Below are 9,970 nucleotides of genomic sequence, written 5' to 3'. Positions count from 1 at the left end.
CCGCCGCCGCCGCGCCCCCCCCGGGCCTCCCCGCGTGTACATAGCCTCGCGCCGCTAGGCGGGGATGGACCGCGGCGCCGCGGCGCCGCGCGGCGGCCCGCGCGTCGGCGCGACGAGGGGCCGCGCCTCGGGCGCGGGCACGGAGAGCGGCCGCGCGTCCGGCGCGGAGAGCGGCCGCGCCTCGGGCGGCGCGTCGCTCGGGGCCGCGTCGCCGAGGCCCCGGTCGCTGTCCGGCGTCGCTTTGATGAGGCAGGCCACCGCGGACGCGGGCGCGCCGCGGAGGAGCGCGGCGTGGACGGGCAGGCAGTTCATCGCGTCGGCCTGCGCGCACGCGGCCGGGTGCGCGCGCACGAGCGCGCCGAGCACGACGGGCGACGCGCCGACGGCCACGGCGACGTGGAGCGGCGTCGCCCAGGGCGCCGCCGTCGGACGCTTCGCCTGCGCCGCCGCGTTTCCGAAAAAAAAAAGAGGACGCGAAGCGGACGCCGGGCGCTTCGGACGAGGCCCGGGAACTGGTCCAGGAGCGCGATGGTCGCGGACCGCGCCTCGAGGAGGCCCGCGAGGTGCGGCGACGCCACGCGCGCGCCCGCGTAGGCGTTGCGCCGGAGCACGAGCGCGGCGACGAGGAGCGCGGGCTGGTCGATGCGGCCGACGCCGTCGGGGATGAGCTCGCCGTTGACGTCGCGCAGGGGCACCTCGAGGAGGAAGGGGCAGGGGTGCTTCGCCGCCTCGGGCCAGGCCTCGAGCAGGGCGACGACGACGGCGCACGACGCGCCCGTCTCGAGGGCGGCGTGCACGGGCAGCGCGAAGCGCCGGTCCTTGACGGCGGCCGCCGCGGGCTCGGCGCGGAGCACGGCGAGGACGACGGCGTCGCCGTGGCGGCCGTAGACCGCCGCGTGGAGCGCCGTGCCCGCGGCGGCGCGGCGGACGCGCGCGGCCGCGGGGCTCGCCGCGAGCACCGCGAGCACGGCCGGCGCGCCGTAGGACCGGGGCCGCGCCGCGTCGTAGGCCTCGAGGGCGACGTTGAGCGGGTAGAGGCCCGACGCGGTGCGGTCGCCTACCGGGCGCGTCGGTGCCGACGTCTCTCCGTTTTCCCGGCCAACAGCGCGCGGAACATCGTCGCGGGACGCCGGCGGTCGCAGTCGCGCGGCCGGCCCCGCAGCGCGGCGAGGACGACGGCGTCGGGCCTGGGCGGGAAAAGCGCGCGACGTTCCCAACTTTGGAGGCTCCCATCTCGGTCAGTTTCCACTCGTCGCGGCTCGTTTTTGGACGGGCGATGATCTCTCGGAGCGCTCTCGAAGCGCGGATCCTGCCTCTGGACCAATCGCGCGCGGCACACTCACGTTGAAGCGAACTCGAATCGCCCGGTTCCCGCCCCGGCGTCGGGCGCGCGGAGCGCGAGCGCCGCGTGGAGGGGCGTCGCGTTGACGAGCGCCCGCGCCAGCTGGGCCGGCGCGAAGCGCTCCTCCGCGGCGTAGGCCTCGTCGTCCGCCGCGTCGCCGAAGTAGCCGATCGCGGGCCGCGACGCCTGGCGGTCGCGCGACCGGAGCCGGAGGTAGAAGGCCTCGGCGCCGCCCTCGCAGCGCCGCTCGGCGATGTAGCGCGGCACGCCGGCCTCCCAGTGCGGGTTCCGCTCGCCGCGGGCGAGGACGACCATGTCCGCCTCGGCGGGCGGCGTGAAGGGCCCGTAGGGCAGGGGCAGCAGCATGCGGAAGTCGAGGTCCCGCGTCGACGACGCCGTCATCGTCGAGCTCCGGATGCTGTAGGGACTGTAGTCCACGGCCCGCGCGGGCAGGTGCGACGCGGCGAGGGCCATCGCACCTATCCTCACCGACCGCGGCGTCGAGGTACCATCAGTAGCTGCTTCGCTTCACCATCTCTTCAGTGACTTCACCTTGCCCCACACATCGACTTGTCTATGGCAGCTCTCGACGACGGCCCCTCCCACCACGCGGCCTGCGCCGTCGCGGACGACGGCAAGGCGAAGCCGCGGGACGAGCCCCTCACCGCTGCGGCGCTGCAGGCCGCGTGCGAGGGCAAGACGCACTCGCTCAAGGGCCTCGACGTCGCCGCGGTCACGGCGGACCTCGCCAAGCTGTCGCCCGCCGAGGCCGCGGCCCTCGCCGCGCGCATGGACGCGCTGCGGCCGAGCATCGACGTCGACGCCGCGGCGCGCAGCCTCCTGGACCCGCTCGCGCGCACGCGGTCCCTCGCGGACGCCGGCGACGCCCTGACCGTGGACGCGGCCTACGCGATCCAGAAGCGGTGCCGCCAGCTCCGCGAGGCCGGCGGCGAGCGCGTCGTCGGCCACAAGGTCGGCTGCGCGTCCGAAGCCGTGCGCGCGTCCCTGGGCGTCGGCGCGCCCGTGCGCGGCGACCTCTGGGAGCGCGAGCAGCGCGTCGACGGCGCCGTCGTCGCGCTCGCGCGCTTCGCGGACCTCGCCGTCGAGGGCGAGCTGTGCCTCGAGCTCTTCGCGACGTCGGGCGCCGTCGAGGACTGGCTCTGCGTCTACGCGCCGGTCATCGAGCTCCACCACGTCTACCGCAACTGCGCGCGGCCCCAGCGGGCCGCGGAGATCATCGCGAAGAACGCGCTCCACGCGGGCGTCGTCTGCGGCGTCGGCTGGTCGAAGCCGACGCGGCTCGGCGACGTGCCGCTCGACGTCGAGCTCAAGGTGACCATCGACGGCGTGCTGCGGGACGTCGCGACGCTGGGGGGGCTGGACGTGGGCGGCGCGCGGGGCGTCGCCGGCACGGTCCGCTGGCTCGCCGACGCGCTCGCCGCGGACGGCGCGGGCCTCCGGCCGGGGTCGCGCGTGCTCGCGGCGACGCCCGGCGCGCTCATCCCCCTCGCCGCCGCGGACAAGGCGGTCGTCGTCTCCTTCGGGAGCCAGGTCGTGTCCATGGCCGTCGGCGACGACGACGCCGCGGACGACGCGCCGAACCCGCGCGCCGAGACGGAGGCGAGCGGCCACATGGCCTGGGGCGACGCGACGTAGGCGGGGGGCGCGCGCGGCTAGAGCGCGCGGCCCACGCCGGCGCCCTCGGGCCCCCGACCGGCCCGGCGGTCGCGGTCGGCGGCGGCGCGGGGGGGAGCTCGCTCGGGGGCCTTACGAGCCTAGAGGTCGTGGTCGGCGATGTCGGGCGCGCCGAGCTTGGAGAAGAAGGTCGCGACGCGGTTGTGGTGGTTCTGCTTCGCGATCCACAGCGCGGACGAGCCGGAGATGGTCGTGTCCGCGATGTTCGCGCCGTGCTCCACGAGGAACTCGACGGTCTCGAGGTCCCCGGCGCGCGCGGCCTCGTGGAGGGGCGTCCAGAGGTTCTCGTCGGGCGCGTTGACGGCGTCCGGGTCGCGCTCGAGCTCGCGGCGGAGCGTGTCGACGTCGCCGTTCGCCGCGGCCGCGTGGAGGCTCAGCGTGCCCGTCGCGAAGGCGTCGGCGCCGAAGTCCTCGCCGCCGACGACCTGGTGGCCCGGCTCCTCGTTGAGCGCGGCCTTGGGCGCGCGCGGCGGGCCGCCCCGCGCCGCGCGCGCCGCGCGGCCCTCGAGCGAGCCGGGCTTCGGGAGCGGCGCGCCGCCCTCCTCGACCGTGCGGTGGTCGTAGGCGCCGGTCTGGGCCAGGGGCTTGGCGCCCGTGTCGTGGCGCGCGGCGGCCGCGCGGGCCCAGCCGAGGCTCACGTTGTGCGGCGCGGGTTTCGGCATGTCGGCGAGCCGCTGCCGCGCCTCCGCGAGCTTCGCGGGCTGCGCGCGCTCGATGCGCGCGTTCTTCGTCCAGGAGAAGTCGATGTCCGGGTGGTTCTGGTTGTGGTCGTTGGGGTCCACGGGGATGAAGTGGACGAAGACGTTCGCGAAGAAGTTGCCCTTCAACGGAAAGGGCCGGCCGTGGAGCACGGTGTGGCTCTCGTAGAGCGCCATGTCGCCGGGCTCCAGCGTCACGTTGTAGGCGACGCCGTCGTGGCCCACGACCTCGATGGGCCAGGGCTCGTCGACGTCCTGGTCCACGTTGATGATGCACGACGTCACGAGCGGCAGCCGGTCGACGTGCGTCGCGAGGATGCCGCCGCGGAAGTACTTGCGGATGCCGTAGAGCGACGTCGGCTTGAGGGTCTGGCCCGTCCACGCCTCGAGGATGGGCTTCGCGCCGGCCCAGATCTTGTCCTTGGTCCGCAGGCCCAGCGGCTGCCAGCGCCGGTCCTCGAGGCTCACCATGTGGCTGTCGGCCTTCCAGTGGTTCACGTACGTGTTCCCCGCGGGCCACGCCTCGGACGTGCCGCTGTCCTTGTGCAGGTCCCAGAAGGCGCGGGCCGGGCCGTAGACGTTCTCGGGGGCCCGGATCTTCGCGAAGCCGAGCTCCGTGAAGTTCCGCTGCCGCGGGATCTGGTCGCGGTTCATGGCCATGCGGCTCTCCTCGTTGCTCCGGCACGAGCCCATCTTGAACTTGTTCGCGCAGCCGTTGATGAACTCCTTGTACATGGCGTCGCCCCAGGTGCCCTTGGGGATGTCGTGGTGCATGGGGAAGGACGTGTCGACGCCGTAGCCCTCGGACGTGTAGCCGTCGCCCGTCCGTCTCACGAGGGGCGCCTCCGCCTCCTTCCGCGTCATGTCGAAGAGCGACCCGCGCGCGACGAGCGGCGCGCAGAGGAGCAGGACGAGCGTCGCGTGTGGCCGTGTCATGGCCATCGCTTTGCTTTTTGGATGCCGTCGGCACCGCATCGAGCGCCGGGTTTGTTGCGCGCACCGCGCCGCGCAGGCTCGCGCGCGCGTACGCGTCCAGACACATGAGCCAAACTCCTGGAGTCCACGCGCGTCGCGCACTCCTGCCCGACGCTGTTCACGTTTCGCGTTCCGGCCGCCGCGGTCAACGCGTGGGCGACGAGATCCGCCTTCGCGGTCGTGTCCACAGTTCTCGCGTTCGCCGAGCCGTTCCTGCGCCAGCGCGCCGGCCTCACCCCGGGCCCCGAGTCGCGCGGGCAGGCCCTCATCCGCGCCGTCGAGCGCGCGCGCTGGACCCCGAAAGGCTTCTTCCACACGTGTTGCTTCCCGCGCGCGGCTACCCACAACAAAGCGTCAACAAAGCGTCAACAAAAAGAACATGCTTGCGCAATTCCAAGGGAGGCAAGAGTAGCACGCTGAGCGGCGCTGAGAGTCGCGCTTAGAGGGTAGACCGTGGGCGTGGCCGACGGCGCCGTGGGGCTCGTCGTCGAGGTCGACGGTGTCGACGTCGGCGACGCCGACGGCGCGGGCCGCGGAACGCGCGACGGCGCGAACTCCCAGAGCAACAATGCCCAAAAAGGTCGTGCTGCTCGGCGACTTCGGCGTCGGCAAGACGTCCTTTGGCCTGCGGCTCTCGGAAGATCGCTTCGAGGAGACGACGATCGCGACGCTCGGGGTGGCGCATTTCACGTGCAAGGTCGCGGGCCTGACGCCCTTTTCCGCGGCGACGAAGCTCGAGGTCTGGGACACGGCGGGCCAGGAGCGGTACCGGAGCCTGGACTCGCTGCGGCTCTACCTGCGGCGCGCGCTCGGCGCGATCGTCGTCGTCGACGTCACGAGCGCGGGCTCGCTCGAGGCCGCGAAGCGCGTCGTGTCGCAGCTGCGGCTCGACGAGGACTGCGCGGCGAGGGAAGATCTGGCCATCGCCGTCGCGTACAACAAGTGCGACTTCGAGGCCCGCGCCTTCGACCCCGCGGCCGTCGCGTGGACGGGCGTCTGCGCGGCGGTCGAGACGTCGTGCAAGACGGGCGCGGGCGTCCAGCAGCTCGCGCGCGCGCTCGTCGACGCGCTCCCCGCGGACGACGCGGCGGCGGCGACGAGCAACGTCGGCCTGACGCAGCCCGGCGCGAGTCTCACCTCCGGGAGCGACTGCTGCTAACGCGGGTAGGACGCGCGCCCGCGAAGGCGCGCCCGCGCCCGCCCCCCTGCTCACGCGCCGAGTAACGCGTTAGCCCGCGAAGGTGCAGCCGCACTCGACGGCGGGCCCGTCGTCGACGAGGACCGCGTCGTCGACGACGAGGGTCGCGCGGTCCAGCGCGCCGCGCGCGATGTCGCGGAGCTCGGCCTTGGCCGCGGCGCCGAGCGCGGCCGTCATCGTCGCGAAGGGCCCGCGCGCGCGGTCGAGGAGCTCGAGCGGCGGCCCCTGCTCGGCGATGGTGCCCCGGTCCATGACGACGATGCGGTCGAAGCCGATGACCGTGTGGAGCCGGTGCGCGATGGCGAGGAGCGTCGACCGCGGGAACTGGGTCTCGACGACGGCCTGGATCTTCGCGTCCGTGCTCGCGTCGACGTGCGCCGTCGCCTCGTCGAAGGCGACGACCGCCGACTTGCGGAGCAGCGCGCGCGCGAGGGCCAGCAGCTGGCGCTCGCCCGTCGACAGCGACGTCTCGCCGAGGAACGCGTGGAGCAGCGACCGCGCGAGGCCCACGGCCTCGAGCGCGTCGGCCACGGCGCCCTCCGCGAACTCGTCGAAGGGGTCGCAGTTGTCCTTGGCCGTGCCGCTCATGAGCACGGCCTCCTGCGGGATCATGCAGAGCCGCCGCCGCAGCAGCCGCAGCCCGAGCTTGGCGACGTCGACGCCGTCGACGCGGACGACGCCCGACGCGACGTCGACGAGGCGGAAGAGGGCCACGAGCAGCGTCGACTTGCCCGCGCCGGTGCGGCCGACGACGCCGACCTTGGCGCCCGCGGCGACGTCGAAGGACGCGTCCCGGAGGCTGAGCGGCAGGCCCGGCCGGTAGCGCAGGCACACGTCGACGAACTCGACGCGCCCGGACGCGGGCCAGGGCGCGCCCGGCGCGTCCGCGAGCGCGTCGAGGTCGCCGTCGCGCGCGGGCTCCTGGGGCACGACGCCGCCGTCCTCCTTGGGCAGGTACTCCGCGACGCGCTCCAGGGACGTCGCCATGATGGACATCTGCAGGTAGACCTCGGACATCATCGACGCGAAGTAGGGCGACACGAGCGCGTAGGTCAGCGCCACGGGCGCGACGTCGTCGGACACGACGCCCGGCACGAGCGCGATGAGCAGCGCCGCGGACAGCGCCATGAGCGAGCACCAGAGGGTGGCCGACCCGTAGGCGGCCTGGCTGATGCAGGTCGATTGGAAGAAGCCCCCGAGCATGGCGTCGACGTGCCGCCGCTGCCGCTCGCGGAAGAACGCGCCGCAGCGCAGCGCGCGGCTCACGACGCGGCCCCGCGCCATCTCCGCCGCCGTCGTCACCGTCGGCGACACGGCGTTGTTCGCGATGCGCTTCACGTCGCGGTTCGCCGTGTTGATGACGTTGAGCGTCCGGATGAGGCCGACGGACACGAACAGGTTGATCGGGATGAGGTAGGGCACGATCGCGGAGATCATGACGACGAGCATGAAGAACATCGTCGCCATGGACAGGAACCCGTCGAACATGTTGCCCCAGTCGATGTCGACGACGTCGAAGTCCGCCGCGAAGCGCGAGAGGATGCGCCCGCTCGGGTTCGCCTCGAACCAGGACACGGGCGCGCCGAGCACCGTCTTCAGCGTCTGCCGGTGCAGGCCCCGCGACCCGCGCGCGGTCCAGACGACGCCCGCGAGGCTCGACGAGATGAGCACGCACAGGTAGCACACGCAGCCGACGGCGTAGGCCACGGGGTAGGCCGTCCTCGTCGACCGCGAGCCCGTCCACCTGGCGAGGATGACGTCGCTGCCGGCGAGGATCGCGCCCGCGAAGCAGTAGCCGAAGACGATGGCCCCGATGCGCCAGTAGCCCACGGCGCGGAAGAAGGTCAGGAGCACCTTGGCGGACACGACGCCCCGCGCGACCTTCTCCTTCTTCACGAGCGCGTCGGCCTTGTCCTCGTCGAGCGCGCGGCCTCGCGCCTTCGGCGTCTCCGGCGCGACGAGCTCGTCGACGGATTTCGACGGCGCGTCGCCGCCGCCGCCCGCGAGCGCGTCCCTGACGAAGGCGCCGAAGCTGCCCTCGTCCCAGGCCTTGGCCGCGAGCGCCGCCGCGGGCCCGTCCGCGAGGACCGCGCCGTCGTCGACGAGGACGACCTGGTCGCACTCCGGCAGGAAGTGGAGCTGCGAGAGGACCAGCACGGCGGCCCGCTTCGGGTCGTCGCGCGTCCAGGCCTTGACGCCGTCGAAGATGCGCCGCGCGACCGCGGCGTCGACGGCGGCGAGCGACGCGTCGAGCAGCAGGAGCCGCGGGTCGCCGTAGGCCGCGCGCGCGACGCCCAGGCGGTGCTGCTGGCCGCCGGAGAGCGTCGTGCCCCGCTCGCCGACGACCGTGTCGCGGCCGTCGGGCAGGAGCTCGAGGTCGCGCTCGAACGCCGCCAGATTCACGGCCTTGGCGAACGCGGCCTCGTCGAGCGCGCGGCCGAGGAGCACGTTCTCGAGGATCGTGCCCGTCGCGACGAAGGGGTCCTGGGGCGCGTAGCCCACGGACGCGTCGCAGGTCACGTCGCCGGACGCCTCGACGCGGCCGAGCGCGGCCTCGACGGCCGTCGACTTGCCCGCGCCCACGGGCCCGACGACGGCGACGACGCTGCCCCGCCGCACGGTCAGGTCGTCGAGGGCCAGGGAAAAGGCCGGCTCGCCGGCCGGCTCCAGGAGCTCGTCCTTGGCCTCCTCGGCGAGCGCGGGCGCGGCCGCCGCGAGGCTCTCGGACGTCGTCCGCAGCGACCGCCGCCGCGCGGCCTTCGCCGCCGCCTCCGGCGCGGGCTCGAGGCTCGGGCTCCGCGCGCGGTCCTCGCCGTCGCGCGTCGCGACGACGCCGGCGAAGCGCAGCGCGACGTCGCCGGCTGCGGGCGCGGCGACGGCGGCGTCCTCGGGCCCGACGAGGACGTCGCCGATGCGCTGGAAGGTCTGGAGCATGGTGTTGACGAGCACGATGCAGAGCGGCAGCATGATCATGCCCACGCGCAGCGTCTGGAAGACCGCGAGCGCGCCGAAGGCCTTGGCCGCGGAGATCGTGCCCCCGCGCTGCGCGGCGACCGTGAGGATCGTGATCGCGCCCGCGACGACGGGGAAGCACTTGCCGATGTTCACGGACAGGATCACGTAGGCCCGGTAGGCCGTCGCGAGCTTGAGCTGCGCGTCGCGGCGGTCGCCGATCGCGTCGCGGTACTGCTCCTCCCACGCGTAGAACTTGACGGCCTTGATGCACTCCACGGCCTGCTTGACGCCCGCGACGCGCCGGTCCCGCGCCTTCATCATGGGCCGCTCGAGGCGCTTGCCGCCGAGCGTCAGCAGGCGCTGGCCGTTGAGCACGCAGACCATGCAGCCGAGGCAGACGAGCGACCCGACGCCGAGGAACGCGACGAGGATGCCCACGCCGCCGAGGAGCGCCGCGACGCCGCAGGGCAGCATGGCCAGGAACTTGACGAGGGAGAGCAGCCGCGGGAAGTCCGCGCCGTAGATCGCGTCGAGCGGCGGCGCCGCGGAGCCCGCGGCCCGGAGCCGGTCGGCCTTGCGCGCGAGGCACGCGTTCGCGCGCGCGACGAGGACGTGGGCGACGTTGCCCGCGAGGATCTGGCGCGAGTAGACGGCGCAGGCGCCCTCGGCGACGCTCACGGCGGCGAAGAGCAGCGCGCCCCGGAGCACCTCGGCGCGCGTGCCGTACTGCACGCCGTGGACGATCGACTGGAGCACGAGGAAGCGGCCGATGGTGCCGAGCAGCCCGCCCAGCGCCGAGATGGCCACGCCCGCGGCGCACCAGCGCCGCAGCCCCCCGTAGAGCTGGGACCGCACGAAGATGCGGCCAAGCTGCTGCCGCTTCGACCCCGCGAGCGACGCCGCCGTGCACTTGCGCGCTTTCTCGTAGGCGCCGAGCGCCGCGTCCCAGCGGGCGCAGGCCTCGGCGAAGAGCGCCTCGTTGCCCGACGACCGGAAGCTCGTCAGCGGCGCCGGCAGGTCCTCGGGCTCGAGCTCCGCGCGCCGCGACCGCCGGAGCGTGCCGAAGACGCCGCCGAGGCGCAGCGTCGCCTGGAACATCTCGCCCAT

At 74.2% G+C, this 9,970-nt stretch overlaps 1 protein-coding gene across 1 annotated transcript; it reads right to left on the bottom strand.

Moving 5' to 3' along the window:
- Positions 1-54: 54 nt before the first annotated feature.
- Positions 55-9,970, bottom strand: AURANDRAFT_70663 (hypothetical protein; the record flags this gene model as incomplete). The annotated part of the gene is made up of 7 exons (XM_009034727.1): positions 55-438; positions 501-1,057; positions 1,081-1,187; positions 1,344-1,760; positions 2,864-2,979; positions 3,175-4,684; positions 5,964-9,970. 7 exons carry the CDS (start codon positions 9,968-9,970, stop codon positions 55-57), a joined length of 7,098 nt encoding a protein of 2,365 aa, XP_009032975.1.

This window comes from Aureococcus anophagefferens, assembly GCF_000186865.1.
Source record: "Aureococcus anophagefferens unplaced genomic scaffold AURANscaffold_2, whole genome shotgun sequence".
Classification (NCBI taxonomy): domain Eukaryota; class Pelagophyceae; order Pelagomonadales; family Pelagomonadaceae; genus Aureococcus; species Aureococcus anophagefferens.
Note: the sequence above shows the minus strand (reverse complement) of the source record. Positions and strands in the feature narration are given on the sequence as shown.